The following is an 18,206-nucleotide window of genomic DNA, read 5'->3' on the forward strand; positions in this document are numbered from 1 at the left end:
TATGAAGATAGACTGTTTCAAATAAAAAACCTTGCCACAGCTTGGTCCAAAAGAAACTTGACGGTTATAAGGAAAATATCTGTAGTCAAAACACTTCCTTTTCTGAACTATTTGTTTTTGACATTGCCTAATCCTACATTAGATATTGTTAGGAAAATAAATGAGATGTTTTGTTTTTATTATTATTATAGGGAAATATTTTTGTTAATGATATAGTGAATGAGGATGGAAGTTTTCTCTCCACCCAAGAATTACATAATAGATTTAATATTTCCCTAAACATTATGAAGTATAACAGTGTTATATCAGCACTATCTAGAGTAGCAAGATCATATTCATCTGGGGAAAGTAAACTTCAATGCCCCTTTATTCCATCATTTATACAAACTATTATAAAAAAAAAAAGACAAAGGATGCAGGAGATAATTTATTACAGAGGTTATAGTTTAGAATTAACCACAGAATTATAGCAACAAATAAATTTGTATGCAAGATTAAAATTTTAGACAGGCCAGCTTGTATATTTTATGTATAAGCCTATTGTTAAATAAGAAGATTTTTTCTTTTTGGTGATGTGAAAAAGATTTATAAAGGAGAATCCACAAATTTATTTTTTCTAAGCCTGAAACAGTATATTTATAATATGAGATATTTAAAAAAAGTACTTAGTATCTGTACTAAGTAAAAAGGTATTGAACGAATTATATATTCTAGAAAAATGTATTGCTGTCAAAATCAAACAAATTACAAAGTTCAATGAAGAGTGGAACAAATTTGATTTCATAACACATATATGATTTGATTGTCAAATGATAGAAACATTGTTTTTGTTTTGTTTTGTTTTGTTTATATATATCTAATCAAACACATACCATTATTCATATTGTGTTGCTAACATGACACACCATCAGACAAATTTATACTTGATTTTATCAAGTTTCTTTTAGGGAAGGGGTTAGTACATCAATACCGGTATCCTTTTCATACTATAAATCAAAAACCTTTTTTGTATATCTGCACTTTTGCTATTGACAAAACATATATTTGTCAAATATTGTTTTTTGAAATATTAGCATGCGATATATTGATTGAAAGACGTATATTACGATTTATATTGGTTATTTGGTGAATAAAATATACTAACAAAAACTAACAACTATATTTATTAGGATAATTTGAGTGGGATACTAATGTTAACGAGGCCGTGATAAGGTACCGGTACTTGATGTTTTAGACTAACAAATGTACAGATTGCAAATGAAAGATCAAAAATTTAAAAAAGTGGTATCTAAAATTTAACTGAATAATATAAGCAGGTATTTTAATAAGGATCAATAGAACAAAATAAATCAAAATCGTACCATAAAAAAAAGCACGAACTTTGGTACACCGGGACAGTTCGAACTAAAAATAGACTTTTTCTACATTCACTTTTATTTTTAGTTCATAAAAAAGACCCCTTTTCTGAAGCATTATTGTTCATGAAAATACTGTTTTTCCTCAAAAACAAGTTCTTTGTGTCATAGCTTGATAATTCCCCTGTACTTTTGATAAAAAATGATAGTCATTTTGCCAAGAAACAAAAAAAAAAGAAAAGGCAAAACGAAAGCGCACTATATTTGTAGCCTCCATGTTTTTGACGTCGAAAATAAAATGCACGTTTGGGCCAAAATTAGTTTTAAATGACCTTATCCCATTAGATAATCTTTGATTAAATGAGCTGTTTTCATAATATCTAAAGATAATGCGTGTAATTTGTTTTTCATTAATTTAGACTAGAATAAAAGATTATTTCGCTAAGCAAAGTATGATTATATGTGAGGACACGACCCAACCTAACATGAGAACAAAAGGACACGAGGTTATTCCAAGAAACCAGGAAAATGTAACCAACCACCACCAAACAAATGAATAAAAATTCATGTATTTTTTTCTCAAGGTAGATCATACCTAATATTTCTTGTAGATAGATTTTCCTAGTTTTTCTCGAAGATGACATGGAATGAACATTCTTCAGAATTTTATGCTAAAATATAGGTCACCGTCCTTAATTCCGAGATATTTGAGACTTAACAAAGGCATTTTTTTTTACATTTTATATCGATTTTGAAGGAAATTTTCACTATTTCCCATGAGATTGAAAACTGTTAGATAAGATTTCTCATAAATTTATATGAACAATTAACTGACATTCTTTCAGATTTCAAAACGAAAATTGGGGGTCACCGAACTCTTCTTCTTGTAATATTTAGTAAATTAAAACTCCTATTACATTTATATACAACATTTTACCGCCAATTATTTTCCTTTTGAAAGATTTTTCCCGTCGATTATCTTCCTTCGAAAAAGGCTTTTTTCAGTTTATGTTTGTAATTTCACCAAAGAAATGGTAATGTTAAAAAAATCTTTAAAATATATTTTTAAACAAATTATTTATACATCATTTAAACACCAGTAGATAGTTGAAAATATATATGTCCGTATGATTTTTCAAGATGACAGAAAAAAATGCTCTGTGTAATAGGTAATATCTACCTTTCATCTGTGGCAACATCCCTTCGGCTCCTGCGTATGGAGTGTTCATATCACAACTCATTCGTTATGCCAAGGCTTGCCGAAACTACACAGAATTTTTGTATCGCGCTAGAACTCTAACAAATAGCCTTCTGGAACAGGGTTATGTTGCTACAAGATTGAAGTCATCACTACAGAAGTTTTATGGTCGTCATCATGAACATCAACACCATGAAAACTGATTTATTCAACGGGTCATAGTTTTCCTTTCCTCGTTTGTCTACCCCGGACTTGACTTTTTGTGAGCAACTCGGCGGTTGTTTCTAGAAAAGCAGAGGACGCTTACCCTACCGGTGCACCTGGTCCATGCTCCCAGTTTTTAGCGGAGTCCGAGTTGCTCATTTACTTTTGTTATTTTTTATGCATGATTTTAGTTACTGTATGTTCTTTGTTGTGTATGTCTATTTTACATGTCTGGTCTTTGTCCCTGGATTATATTCTTTTGATTACAGCTATAACCTTGGTTCCCTTGATTACTCTTAAATACCATGAGTTCTTTTTGAAAAGCCACAGTCAACTGTTTTGGCTGTCATGTTAAGACATACAATGGCATATTGAATAAAAAAAGTATAATAACGGCTTTACTGAAAAATCAAAATTTGTAATAAATTCAGCAAATTAAAAATACAAGGAACTTTGAGGCCAATGGTATATGATTATGAATATGCATTACAAATGTGACTATATTTGTCTTCTAAAACGACTACATCATTAACAAAATAGACGATATCAATAATATGCATTAAAAGTTAATTTAAATACGAATTCAGAAATCTCGTATAACATGGTGTCTTATGTTTCATATTTTTCAATCACTGCCATTTAAATTGAGAATGATCTTTATGAAAAAAATGGGCGTATTTATTACATATTTTTAAAATGACAACCATGCAGATAGAACGTGAAACATTGTCATAAAATATAGTCACAGAGAGTAATATTGTTAACTAGAGGGGTTGGTCTTCCCCTCTCCTGAATGATACAGAATGACTTCAAAAAGTGTGTATGCGTGATTTTTTCAATTATAGTTAAATTAAACGAACTGAACTGAACTTAAGTAAACAGTTGCTTTATCGCCAAATCATATTTGTACAATAAGTGTCAATTACTATTTGTTCAATTTAAGTTTTTTAATAAATAAAAAGAATAAAAACTATAATCATATTACATGTTGTTCATTCAGTATTCAGTCACTATATCAAGTGCTGCATTGTTATATGACTCGTTAGATAAAAATAAAATGTACTATGTATGATATTCATGATGTTTCGGTTTTTCCAGTATTATTTTACAGCTACATGTTATATCGACAGGATTCGGTAAAATGTTGAGAAATCTTGGGATAGGTATGTAACAGTTTTCTTTATCTACCGTACACTCTTCAATCCAGTTAAGTTTAAAACATTTTCTTTTGATTAAAACGTGATATATTTATATCGTAATATTTAGAGGATTTTGTGATATTGATATGTGGATTATGTCATGTGTTCTTGTTCTGATTGTTTTATCCTATAATATAGGAAAATATAGAATAGTTTAGTTTCAGAATGTAATTGACGCTTTCCAAAGTGTTATTTTTTTTTGTGCATATCTCTAAAGACTCAAAACACATTTCCATTAATAAAATATTAGCGATAAAATACGTAGGGAAAGGAAATTATGTAAGAAAATAAAATATTATCTTTGTTAAACACTTTAACTGTGAAAATAATTTAAAGACATTTTTATTTGCATCACGAAGTTTAAGGGTATAAATTACAAGAATTGGAAAGAAATGTAATGTGCCAAAAATGATTCAAAAACGAAATATTTTTAACCTGCAATTCCTAATTCAGTTTGGACTTTCGGCCAAAATGTCATTCTTCTTCAGGTAGTGACCACTAAGTTTTGAATATATAACATTATAAAAGAAAATGCATTTTTGACTATTTTTATTTCTTTATTTCTTTATTTTATTCTAATAAAAACTATTACACATACAAACTGAAGATAAGGGGAGAAAGACGTCACATAAACTCAAGTTCTTGCATTATAAACTTCGACCAAAAAAAACAGGAGCGACATAAAATGCTCCGGAAGGGTAAGCATGTCCGGCGCCGACAGTCGCATCCGCCATATTGTAGGTGAGTATAATACGGTACATTGTAGGAATCTAGCAACTACAGTACAGTTTCATGACACTTTCCAGACACTATTGACATTAGGAGGTAATAATTAACTTCACACTTAGTATCATGTGGTAAGCGAAGTAGATACCTTGGAAATAGTGGACAAGTACCCGAAATTGACAAAATCAGATTACGTTCACGAAGTTGAAATCACCATAAATATACGAAATTATCAATTATTACGATATTATCAATTATTTTTTTAAGTATAAGATTTTGATCTTTAATTTTGATATCAAATAAAATAAATCATCCGATAAAAATTGATATAGGGCCAAAATTGAAGGTTTAAAAAAAAATAAAATTTATATCTCTCTGAATGATACACGATAACACGACAGCACGACATTTCCGAATACTTACAAAATTATGCAGTCGAAAACATTGACATTTATCTTAGTCGACCTGCGTGTGGATATCAACCATATATTTAATCAAGTATAACTAAAATTCAACATAAAGAGCATTTTGAAAGTGCAAAAACATGGCATTGTGACAAGAGCAAAGTCTTTAACATATTAAAAGAGTAATCAAGGGAATCAAGATTCTAGCGGAAATAAAACAAATATAATCCAGGGACAAAGACTAGACATGAATAAACAGACACAAACAAAAAAGAATATGTAGGAAGCTATGATAAGAAATAAAATCAATATCAAACACATCCATTTCCGGTAGAGGATAAAATGAATCATTTTCCGCAGATATGGCATGTCAATTTTTACAGTAACTTTGGAAATTAAAACGCACTTTCAGGGGAGCGATGTGATTAATAATTACAAAAAACAAGACATTTATGCATGGACGAAATAACTGCAGTGGTCCTAATTTTCAGTGTTCTTGGGTATGCATAGGCAACTATTCACGACAGCGGTCATGATTACACCCATAAAACTTTCTTTAGTGTTGACTTTAAATTTGTAGAAACATAACATGTTTTAAGAAATCTAGGTACAGAATTAGGTTGCGAAGTTTCGGCAAGCTCTGGTCTTCATTTATTTATTTATACATAGGTATGTCTCTTTTCAAAAACGCTTTCCTTGTCAATGAGTACAAATTCTTTAACGCTTTGATAGAAGAGCTTTATGTTCCAGCTGATCATTTTCGTATTTGCTCGATGACAAATACTGGAAAATTGGAATGACTTTTTTTGAGCAACTCGGCTGGTGTTATAATATGTTCTTTTTTGTGTATGACTGTTTTCAATGACTGGTCTTTTTCCCTGGTTAACATTCTTTTTATTTCCCTTGAATACTCTTTAATGTATACACTGTTATTTTCTATGGTAATATCATGTCACATCAACACAAGGATATAAAATCTAAGGGTTTGTCTAATTATTGCAATATGGTTTCATCGTGCAATATTAAGGTCAATTTCAATTATTTACTTCTAAAATATAAAGAAGAATCACAATGTGGTTAAGTATTACAAAATGATTCATTCTTTCAAAGGTCGGGTGACATTACACTGTGTTTAAATCCTCAATGCGTATTGAAATCATCGAGGTTATTGTAAATGTAAACTAAAATACGCTTTGTGGACTATAAAAACCACTCACATATTTGGAAGTACAGTGTTCATAAATATCCCTCTTCGTGGAAATATTCTATTTTAGTAACAATTTATAGATCAGGAAATTCCAACAGAAAAGGAAGTTTGCTAATTTGCATCTCTAGAACATTACGTAACTTGTGGAAATAATAATTCACTACATAAGAGGTTAAACGTTTTGGAAAAGAAGATCCGCACTTAAATCCAATCTGAAATGTATGTATTGTTGTCGAAAATAAAACTGATTTATGATGAGCACGCGTTGAAACAATGGAGTAACATTGTAATGAATCTTAAAAATGGAGACCAACTTGCAACTACGGATTATTTTTCATCAATTTCCTGTTTACATATGCTTTTATTTTATTAGTGTTTGACCTTGAACTAAACATTTGTGGTTTATTTATACGAGGATACTTAGTTTTACAGTAAGTAGACATAAATACAACATTGTAAATGTTAATCAATCGTTCATTGTCGAGAGTTTTCTACATACAATTTAGTTCAAGGCTCTAATATGAATATAATTATTATGCAGTTATCATGTATATATTGTTTTTGATCTGTACATAGAAATATTTAGTATAAGTATTTTTAAAACCAATACATGTATTTTTATTTATACATTCAAAATATTGTTAAAAACCGTTCTATTTTGATTGCATTGTTGTAGATCTGATAATGTGTTACTCGACATTTTATTTCTGTATGTTTTTATTTATGTTTTCTTTGACAAATTCCTGCCTTCCTTTCTTTTGAAAATCAGCGTATCATTTGTTTATTAATGAATGGTTGAATACATATAAGGGTTGGTATGTAAAATTATACAACGGGTTATTCAAGTACTACATTTTGTACTGTACAATTCAAACTTTAAAAGTACAATGAAATGTAATGTTTTCGAAATTTGCCTTCGTTTTTAAACTACCCGCATATCAAGTTTAGTTTGATCAAAATGAACATCAAAATAATAATGTTCACTAAAAACCATTTAAGCGTTAATGATTAAATTAATATGAAGTCAAGCAAAATATTTTTTTAGTATGGTTGAATCTCTTTTATATCATTTTTTTTCTGTTTTGAAAAATGTAATGTTTGTTATAATTCCCCTTGTAAATCATAATGTGGAATCGTATAAAACAAGTGGTTTAATTTGGTTTAATTATCATATATCATAACACAGTAGAAAGCGGGTAGTATTTTTTTCCAATTTGGAATTTCATTAATGCTCTGATTTCATTCCATTAAGTAAATGGTTCGCCCTGATGAGATTTGATAGAAACAGAAATAAATAAATGTCAAAGTCGGGTGATAAGGAAGAGTTAGCAATCAATGCTTTTTGCCCCTGAGCAAAACTTACACTAAGAAGAAATTCTTTTGCTGGAGCAGCTGGATGCTGCTACTACAAAGGAATTTATACAGTTCTTGACACTTGTGCAATTTTTGGACGCTTATCATAGAATTTAATTGAAATCTGACTTCTATTGTTTCCAGTTTTGCCTTGTGAAAGTCAATTTTACAGGAGTGGTCTTTCAACCAAAAAGTTCAATAAAGTAATTTTTTCATCGTCTGCATATCTGAAATTTCATTGTTTGACTTACCATTTTTTGCATAAGGAAAACTTTTCTCACAATAGAGACAAGCATATTCCTATCGCTATCCATGTGAGATATCCTTAACACATCCATGGGTGAGATAAAATATACAACGTTGTAACAATAAAACCACGTTTAATGACACTCCAAAAATATCAAAGGAATTTCGGCAAGCAGAACATTTTAAATTGGCGTAATAATTATACAAATAATTCTAAAAGAAAGAAAAAAAAATAAACCCCGTTAGAAAATGCAAGACTAGGAAATCCAAGACACCAATAATTTGTCGAAATCTCGTTAGGAATATTGAAATTTTACTTTTGGGTGTCTGGATATTTCTCTGTCTTTAATTCTCAGCGGTGTTTCATTCTCAGTGTTTCATTTCATGTATATTAATATAAAGTGCTGATACCTGCTTTTTCCCGTATCTGATAAAAAGGCATGATTGGCAAGAGGTAAAATCAAACATTTTTATGGCAAAATAGAAACAACCTTTTTAAGTATATTAAGCGTAAGATGAATTATCAAAGGATAAAAAGTTCACTATTAAACAAATATTTTTTTTAATATGATTTTCAAAGCTTTCATTATATGACATTGCAATAATACCTTAAAACATATAACAAACTTTTACTTATAAAACATTGCTATTAAGTTTTGCGTAAAACTAATTATGACATAATATTGATGGAATTCAAAAACTGTTGATGGTTAAATCTTATCGATTCCCGTATGTTGGTTAGTACAAAAATCATCGGTGCCACATGGTGATAACAATAAGTAGACTACGTCTAATTTCTGTATATACCTTTTCAGTGCGATTTGCTCTCATTTCATCCTTCTGTTGGTCTATACAATTTAATTGAACGGTATATTATCATATTATTATAAGGGCATTAATTTTTTTCTTCTTTTCTTTCTTTCTTTTTTTAGAACCCCTCAACCAATTTTGCATCTTCGGCAATATAAACTGTTTTAAAAGGGTCTCGTAAAACGTGTTTGATCATAAAACTAATCTCAATTCTTTTTTATTATAAACCGCAGTTACACCACGCATATTTTAAAAGGCTACTATGAAAGTCTTATTTGATAGGCATGTAAAGATATTTTAAAGAAACCATTAGAGAGTATCTTTATCATCATACTATAATGTATATGGTCAAGTGACATTTTTCCCCCAGGTGGCGTGTCTTAGTACAGAAACGATTTATAATTAGGTTTTTTTTTCTACTTTTGAGGAAGGAGGTGTTTTTTAAAATATATAAGCGTTGCATTTTCCATGATAGGCTAAGTAGCTCCCAATACTCACGTCAAACAAAACACTTAATGATAAATAATTATTGAATAATTAATTGGAAAGAGTGGATATATATAACTAAAATACGATAAACGAGTGCCGAAGAACGACTCGATTTAACGTTTGTGCGGAACTTGTTCACGACAGGACACAAATTAAATCTTGATGTATTTGACATGTAATTATATTTTGGTTCTTCACTATATCCAATTAATTACTCTATTAACTATATACATTTTCTCCATTATTGATAGCTATTTTCAACATGAATTTTAAATTTTGTGAACGGCAAATTGATATTTATGTTGTGACGTTTTGGCGGGAGAATGTCGGAGGGTAAAATCATCGAATTATTTTACAGTGTGAATTATCGAAATTTTTTGCAGGAAAACTTCGGAAGATCACTGCTGTCTATATAACAACGTTTAGTCAAATTGGGATACAATTGTGTAAATACTAGGTAAATAAAATATAATCAATCTTCCTATCGATGTAAAGTTGTACTTGTATGCGTTGGTTTTTTTTTTCTTTCAGTGTTCATTTACAGTTTTTGTTGGTTATTTTGTTATGTGGTTGTTTGTATATGAGATGATTTTTTGTTTGGTAATTTTTACTATCTTTAGAGAATGACAATTCTTGAAAGTATAAAGCTATTGATTAAGTGCATAAGGCGATTTAATAGGCTTCGAAAAAAATTCAATCCGATTGAATCCTCAAATCCTTTTTCAATTATTGTCAAATCAGTCTAATGTGTTAAAATATGATATACAAATCACAAGTCTAAAACACGAGTCTCTCCTTCTTTTTCTAGTACACTTTGTCAATAAATGAGTGAAAAGGAAAGTGCAAGCTTATCTAAAGAAAATGCCCAGATAGCCGAGAGCGGTAACCCATGTGGACAGGACACAAATCCACCTGGACAGCCAGCAGAGGAAACAGACGCCACGTGTGTTTATAGAAGAACACCGCCTGGTGAGCATGATGAGCATGATGAAACATATCCCACGGCACCGTACCATACTGGGCATACTCAGCCTACATCTAATCCCGTTGATATTCATTCACCAAGACAATCGGATCCACAAAGATGGTCCGGTCATCGATATACTTTTGGCAGCCCAAGTGAATATTTACGTTCTGTGTCTAGTGGGAGTAGCTTTTTAGAACTAAACTTATCAGGACGATTAAGTAGTTCATTGAATTCAAAATGTAAGTATTTAAGGAATGATTTTTATAAATATTTTTTTTTTAAAATAGGTGACACAGAATGTCATGTCGATTCAAACATGATAACGGTTGGTTCACGGAACTTAAATTGGTTTAGTATCTGGTCTCGGAACTTATCAACTTAAAAAAGATCTATGTATGCTCTTTATTTTTCGATTGCCGTATTACATTTAAAATGACTAAACTTTTAATGTCCGAACAGTATTTTGTTTCCAGAAGCTTTCAGGCAGTCTGAATTAAGGAAATGTTTGAACTTGTAGATAAGGTTATTATATTCATTTTAATAAAGGTTCTTCATGTCGCCTCTTGATGCAGAAAATGAAATGTAATGAATCAAAACAATTCTGGTTAGAAGTCGACGAAGAGGGTCCGAATCCACAACATCGATGTCACGAAAAGGTATTTACCGTGATATTCAATTTTGGTTTGGAGACAGGTGTCATTTTTCTTTATTTTGTTTTATGTTTCGTTTTGTTTGTTTGCATTTTTTTGTTTTTTTTTGTTTTTGGTTTTTTTTTGTTTTTTTGTTTTTTTTGTTTTTTGTTTTATTTTGTTGTTTTTTTTTCAACACCGCTTCCGGTACGAGAGGAAACACTGAAAGGAACAGTCCTAGTTTATAGAATGAAATCTAATAACATTTTATTTTATAGAGCATAGATAAATACTCTAGGAGCAATATGGTTTAATAAAAAGTCAAGCAAGTTTGCTTTTCAGCTTTGTTTTAGTTTTATATGCTGTTTGACTTTGTGTTAGTTAAAATGTTATTTCACAACTTTGACCCATTTTTGTCTCTTTCACATCTTCGTAACAGTTAATATTTTTTTACCATGCATTGATCAATGTTATGACAAAGTGCTTTCCTCGTGATATGATTAGGTAATTAGGTTGTTTGTTGATACATTTCTGTTTGGTTGTTTTTTTTTCAGTTTTTCGAAAAAATTGTCGAAAAACTACGAGACATGTTTCCAGAAGAAGATGGTTTAAAAAGTAAGCTGACAGTAAACCTTCTAAAACACCTGCTGAATATTGATCCAAAAGGTAAACTGTTATACTAAAGAATGCATTAAAAATGCAGTAGAAATGAGGGGAATTCGGCATTGTTACTTTATCCAACACTTTTCGGCCGTTTTTTAAATATGGTATTCATGATGACTACGGACAGTTTTTTCCCCCTAGGTAGTATTGGCTTCACTCTATTTTTCCAATTGAGAGTTATTTTTAATTTCTATTATTATTATTATTATTTAACTGATAGAGACTTATTTATTTCCGAACATTTTAGGAATGTTACGCATATTCTCAGTAAAAGAATACCAGGGATGACGTGTTTTCATTTCAAATCATTTTTGTTCTTGGTTAAGCAGATGAAGATAAGAATGACAAAGAATAGCAAACATGCTTTTAATTTTAAATGAGTTACAATGTGAATATTTCGGAAGACTTATATTAAACATGAGTGATTATGGATCGGATAAGTGTTCGCTAATTTTGTTGATACCCTTATTTTAGCGAAGTTACAAAAGAATGAAAGCAGAAAAGCAGCAGCTTAAGTAACACTAAGTACCTTAATTAGACGCGCAATTTGAAATACTTTTCTTCTTACGTAATTGAATGTTTTATAGATCCGATCGCCGGTGTAAAACTAGCAGATCTGAAAAGAGTAACAGAGTTGTTTGGACCTATCAAAAGTAAAGACAAGAAATGTGTTTTAGTCAATCAGGTTTGTTTAGATTTGAACAAGATGTAGTCTTAATCCCATCGAAGTGTATTCTCATTACAAGAGGGTTAATAAGAATATGTTAAGTGCCGAACGCCAAGAACAGAAAATGCTCTATAAATGTTAAACAACCATCGTTTGTATTTTTTTTTCTACATCATTGTTCAATGTAGGGCCTGGTCAAGAATAACATCTTAGACGATTAGTATGTTGTCCATCGGACATGCCTGCATCAAGTCCGGAGCGTCTCAGTTCTTTCCAACTTTACGGTTTTTACCTTGATATTAAGTCATATATGGACTTTCCTTTTTTGACTATTAAATATACTAATCAATTCGGTAATTTTGTTATACATGGTAGGGGTTTAAAATTCATTCTATTTTTCTTCATATACCGCTTGTTAAAATACCTGCTACCGTAAGAATTTCGTCAGCAATAAAAATGACGAATAATTACTGAATTCTCAGGTCAGATATCAGGGTCAAGATCTTGGGCTACATTTCTTGTAGATAACTCATGTCATTAAGTTTTTATGGATGTGATACGCAGAACTTTGCAATAGATTTTTGCATTTTCCTTTGATTTCAGCTTCCACTATATAGAAGTTTTATCACTAAATAATTCTAGATATTGTGACTTTTCTTTTTTTTTATCTATCCAGGGCTTGAAAGTTAAGAAAATACAGACATACTGAGGTCTTTCTCTTGTCTTGACATTGAGCTCTATCACAAACACGAAGATTTCGTTTAAAAATCCCCCATTGTATCCTTTCCTATGCTGTGATATTCCAGCTGCTCCAGCGCATGGATTTTCCCAGAACTGCGACCATTTCACCAGGTGTATATACAGAATTTAGCTGATTCCACAAAGGCTTTGCAGATATGGAAATATTGTCCAAAATTAAATTCCCCATTCAAAAAACGTCTCTATGTCCAGATTAACTTGAAGTGAAATGAAGTGTTTATTTCCAATATGAGCACGGTGAAGGCCATCTTCGTTCTTCCTCTTTCAACTGACTTTATTTACCATGAATAGCTAGAACAATGAATTCTCTGATTTTAGTGGGATTCTGCTTTTCGGGATATTTGTTGGGATATCTCTTTATGTGTGTGTTTTTGACTTCTTTTCTGTTGTTGTTGTTTTTTTTTTTTTTTTTTTTTTTTTTTTTTTTTTTTCTTTTTTTTTTCGTTTAGTGTCTGTTTGAATGTACCCCAAGTTGTTACGTCCACGGATTTACACTCACTCTTGTTTCTTCAGTGTAGATACTTCTTCCTAACTGTTTTTCACTATTGGAATGTATCATAAATGTTCATTCTAACTAAGTTCATCTGAAGTGCATTTTAGTTATATAGTTATATTGGGGTGTATTTTTTTAGCTTCACCAGTTAATCAGGAAGTCCTCAAAGAACAGAGAAAAAGACAAGAGGATAAAATCAAGGTAAGTGTGGTTGATCAAATAAATCCGAATGAAAAAAGATGTGCAGATGAGCAATAGGTTAAAAGCGACTACAACTTCAGAAGTCTTATCATTAATCACACTAATGCACAGCTGTTTGGATCCGGGTTAAAGAATCTATCCGTGATACCCCATGATGGCTCTTATACTGCGAATAGTCTTTGTCTTTTAATATACTGGAAGACCGAATATGGTTAAGGCTACTACGATATGGGTATATTTTCGTGTATATCTGTTCGACTGTTTTAATAACTATTCTCCACTTTCATCAGGTTAGTAAAATGCATTACCCTGATTTATGTACATGAAACGTTACACAAGATATGTTTTCTAACATACCAAGATGGGTTATTATAAATATCATTGTGGAACTATCTTTATATTACAGTTGGTTTGTAGGGGAAATGTCACGTGATGATGCCGATTCAATGTTATTGGCTCAAGATTGTAAAGATAAAACTTATCTAGTTAGGTTGGTAGATGATTTTACTTGTTTTTGTTGGTGTTTTGTTTTGTTTTGTTGTTTTTGTTGTTTGTTTGTTTGTTTTGTTTTGTTATTTTTTTTGTTTTTTTTTTTTTTTGTTTGTTTGTTTTTTGGGGTTTTTTTTGGTGTTTTGTTTCTATGCGTGGCTGTTTTGTTTCTCTGACCGGGTTATATGTTTGAGAAATACGTAAGATAATATGTAATATAAAATTAATTGAATAGGACAACCATCGAACTAGAATTCGAAAGGTAATCAAAAACAACATAATCCAAGGATAACAACTAGACAAGAAAAATTACCCCACACAACAAAGAACAAGACATAACCACAATATCATGCTCATAGAAAGTAAGTTAGGAATCTAGTGTTTTCTTGAAAGAGAAAAATTAAAGAAACTCGACCATATCTCGGGACGAAGATAAAGATATGTTCACTCAATAAGAAAATATTGAGGTAAAGAATTATGTTATAAATTTTCTTCCGTCAAGTGAACATTTATTCGCCGATTTCAGTTTTTTTCTATTTCAAAAAGTGCTTTGCGTTATATCATTTTAAATATCTATTATGCAGGTACTACTTTTAATGTTTTTTTCAGTCCACTGCGAAAATGATCTTGTATATAGAAAAAGACTCAAAATTATTTTGATCCTTATCTAAATTTATATGTATTTTCCACGAATTGTGCTTTGGTGTATTACCGAAACATAATGTTAACTGTTTTGTTCTTTTTTTCTTTTGACCTATATCCAAATGTTTTAATTTTGTTTTGTAACTAGCCATCTGATGATTGATGTCAAGATAAATTTTAATCTTTAGATCAGCTATATGTTATTTCGTACCACATTTATTCGTGCTTCAACATCTTTAACAGTACGCAAAAAGTACCGAAACCAAAAGCTGTATTTTGTTCTTAGGTTCTTTTTTTCTGGGATTGTTGTTTTTTTTTTTTTTTTTTTTTTTGGATGATTGTTTTATTTGGGGCATTTTTTTGGGGGAAGGGGTCTTTTTTTTTCTTACTTTTTTTTGTTGTTGTTTTTTTTTTGTTGTTGTTGTTGTTTTTTTTTGGTTTGTTTGTTTGTTTGTTTGTTTTTATTTTTTTTTTGTTATCATTATTATTACTATTCGTTTCGCTTTGATTTATTTATTCTTGTTTGATTTTGTTTGTTTGAACAATAACTCGGATTATACAGATTGTTTTCAAATTAAGACTATGTTATGTGTGCATAAGGAACAATTAAAACGTCTTCCAATAAAAATGCGTCAGTGGGACCACGATCCATTGAGGTTCGAATTCCTGCTATAGTTTTTTTTAACTTTATTCCAGAATCAGTGGTACAGATGGTGATGAGGGAGATTTTGTTCTGTCTGTCAGGCATGAGGATCACTGTCACCATCTCAAAATAAAGGTAAGTGTTTTTCCTGGTACCTGTTTACTTTGGAAATAAAAAATATTTTGTTTCATTTTGTCCTGTATTATTTTATATGCTATTGTTCCTAAAGAAATTGCAATGTAGCTGATACACTTTCAAGTGAAAAATGTATTTTTAAGATACATAATTATGTATACCCTTTAACACGAAATATTGTTTAACATTTACAGGGAAATCCCGATGAAGCTTTAAAAGATGTTCCATACAATGCTCATTTGAAATTTGCTGGAAAGGAATTTGCATCTTTGGTAGATTGTGTTGATTACGTTTCGCGAAAACAAATAATTGATATCGAGGTTGATGACGCAAGCGAGGCATCTCAAAACTGTAAACGTGTCACGTGTCTAAGAGTTTTTCTGAAGTCACCTCTAAATGTTGTTATGTCTGGTTATGAAAAGACTAAATGACAGTTATTTTAAATATGCATGCATAATTGTTATTGTAATATTTTTGTTCCATTGTGTATAGCCTATATCCCATTTCAAAGTGTTGTTTTCTAAAAGCAGTTCAGTTATTTTACACGAATTTTCTATACATTTTTATCGTATTAAATACGGATTTTTAAAACACTCGTTTTTAAAAAGCATGCACGTTAAGATAAAGATAACCAAAATGATTGAAGCAATTTGCTTCCGGGCAAACCATATCGTCTGCTATAGGAAAACAATTACATTAAAGGGAAATAAAACATGTATACCGGAAGTTTGGTTATTTCGTTGATATGTTTTTACAAATTTTGAATCTCATCAATTAATCAGTATTATTTGAGTCAGTATAGAAATAAAATTTATTTGTTTTATTCGGAATATACTCATTGAAAATACTAGCTTGGTAGAAAAGGGCAATTGTGTTGTATTACATGTATTCTTTAATGTTTACCCTTACCTAGCGAATTCCATACTCATTTAGATGTTTATCATTTTCCTTATTATTCGTATTATTTTATTAGTATGAATCTTAAATTCTCGGCTCATATTTTCCTTTTTGTACCCACAACCCCATGTAACAAATTCATCTACTATCTTAAACCGGCGAACCACGAAAATTTTGGAGAAAATAAGTTTATTTTCATCTTGCATATGTATTGTATAAAGTGACTTTTGAATCCATTGATTTATACATCATATTTTATAAATTATTACTAAGTCGACAGTTTGTAATTAAAGTTTTCTTTGTGGCATGGTTGACTATAATCCGAAAGTGGTGCTTCGCCAAGCATTTTCGCCATCTCCGTATCATTTTTTATACGTTCATATTAATTTAATATATACGAACATGTGTCGGGGTGTTGTTATACTTTTCTTAACTGGACTGCCAGGTACTTAATATCATTAGCGCCCTTTTCTTTTTTGTAGAAACAGTTTTACAGGGTTTTTTGGTTCAAAAATGTTTTGCTTTAAATGGTTGGTGCTTTGCAGTTTGTTGTGTTTATATGTTTCTGTTCAGATTTAGGACCATTTCATCATACTGACATACTGATAACAATTAAACTTCTATTCTTACATAGTAAGAAATTCCTTGCTTTTGTTTCACTCTTACCACTGCATAATTTTGATTTAATTTTATTCTTGACTCTCTGGTCATTTTTGTGAAAATAATTCAGGGAAAAAGGGCATGTTTTATTTTTCATTTTTCTTTACCTCAAATTAGATAAAGGTGCTTTTTAATGTTAACATCCATGTAAACGGTAATGTTTGTGCTTTTTTTTAAACGAAAAGGGCTGTAAACCTAAAAAGTATTTTTCTTTTTTTTTTTGCGCTTTTAGTGTTTTCTCCAATGTTACTCGTAACTGTACGATTTTTGTTCTAATTCAGATCTCATGTAAAGTGTATTTTCGTACACAGAACAGTCAAATTATTTTATTATTTGTATGGTTCATAATTTTTTTATATTATTTGTTTATCTGTCACTTTATATTTCATTTTGCTTTTTTTCTCTGGTCTTTCATTGAAAAAAAATTATATTTTCCTCTTTCATCTTCATCATTGGTAAATTTTGCTATTTGCTATTTCTTCCTGCTTGCATTGAACAATATTGAAAAAATGCCGTTCTTAAATAAGCGCTTTAATTGTAGTAGAACAAGGTGGTTCGTGGAAAGGAGAAATAACAACAGCTCATTGTTTCAAAAATCATACAGGTTTCGTCTGGTCTTGCCATTTTAATATAACGGTGCATATACATCACTTATTTGATTATATATTCAGAAGTAGTATTTGTACCAAGGATGTCTTTGTTAATCAAATTATATTCCTTGGCATTGAATTATTAGGTGTTTTACAGATAGTGTTTACAGTACTTCAATGTTTTCTTTATTAAATAAAATGTGTTACAATAGTCCATTTTGTGTTATCTCTCTTACCATATCGTAGACTCGTGCTTGCATGCTTGCCTCGATTGTGGGAGATCGTGGATTCGGTCCCCGGTCGGGTAATATCAAAGACTTACATTTAAGTATTTGTAAGAATCAGGCAAAATAAAGAAAAATCAGAATCGTGCATGTCAAAACCCCACCAACCTGACAATATAATTTCACTCAAGCATGCTTTCTCTATTTGAAAAGGCTATTGTTTGATCTCTGCATCGCTGGATTTGCTCAGATTTGTATCAACAGAATGTTAGAAAAATGAATTTTTTGACAAAGTTGTCTGCCATTGAAATGTTCATTTTCAGTGCATTTCAATGAAATTATAACTTAATTTACCA

At 30.6% G+C, this 18,206-nt stretch overlaps 1 protein-coding gene across 7 annotated transcripts; it reads left to right on the forward strand.

Annotated features, from left to right (window-relative positions):
* The first annotated feature begins 3,843 nt into the window (after window positions 1–3,843).
* Window positions 3,844–17,840, forward strand: LOC148613801 (uncharacterized). Of its 7 annotated transcripts, XM_088587408.1 has the most exons (11): window positions 3,845–3,920; window positions 6,667–6,724; window positions 9,575–9,648; window positions 10,000–10,397; window positions 10,705–10,814; window positions 11,342–11,453; window positions 12,038–12,135; window positions 13,509–13,570; window positions 13,977–14,060; window positions 15,398–15,479; window positions 15,674–17,840. In XM_088587408.1, the coding sequence occupies exons 4-11, from the start codon at window positions 10,016–10,018 to the stop codon at window positions 15,908–15,910; spliced, it is 1,167 nt and encodes a 388-aa protein (XP_088443534.1). In that variant the 5' UTR covers window positions 3,845–3,920; window positions 6,667–6,724; window positions 9,575–9,648; window positions 10,000–10,015; the 3' UTR covers window positions 15,911–17,840. The 7 variants fall into 7 exon arrangements, with proteins under 7 accessions (XP_088443535.1, XP_088443534.1, XP_088443538.1 ...); XM_088587409.1 differs by lacking the exon at window positions 6,667–6,724 and having other exon boundaries at window positions 3,844–3,920; XM_088587407.1 differs by lacking the exon at window positions 3,845–3,920 and having other exon boundaries at window positions 4,804–6,724.
* Window positions 17,841–18,206: the final 366 nt, after the last annotated feature.

The sequence above is a fragment of the Perna viridis genome, chromosome 6 (genome assembly GCF_037379345.1).
Source record: "Perna viridis isolate PV_CMFRI_1.1 ecotype Kerala chromosome 6, ASM3737934v1, whole genome shotgun sequence".
Lineage (NCBI taxonomy): Eukaryota > Metazoa > Mollusca > Bivalvia > Mytilida > Mytilidae > Perna > Perna viridis.

Coding starts and splice junctions, on each gene's coding strand:
- LOC148613801 (XM_088587409.1), top strand. CDS start 10,016: ATGAGTGAAAAGGAAAGTGCAAGCTTATCTAAAGAAAATGCCCAGATA. Junction 10,815..11,341: donor AACATCGATGTCACGAAAAG/GTATTTACCGTG, acceptor TTTTTTTTTCAG/TTTTTCGAAAAAATTGTCGA. Junction 14,061..15,397: donor GATAAAACTTATCTAGTTAG/GTTGGTAGATGA, acceptor ACTTTATTCCAG/AATCAGTGGTACAGATGGTG.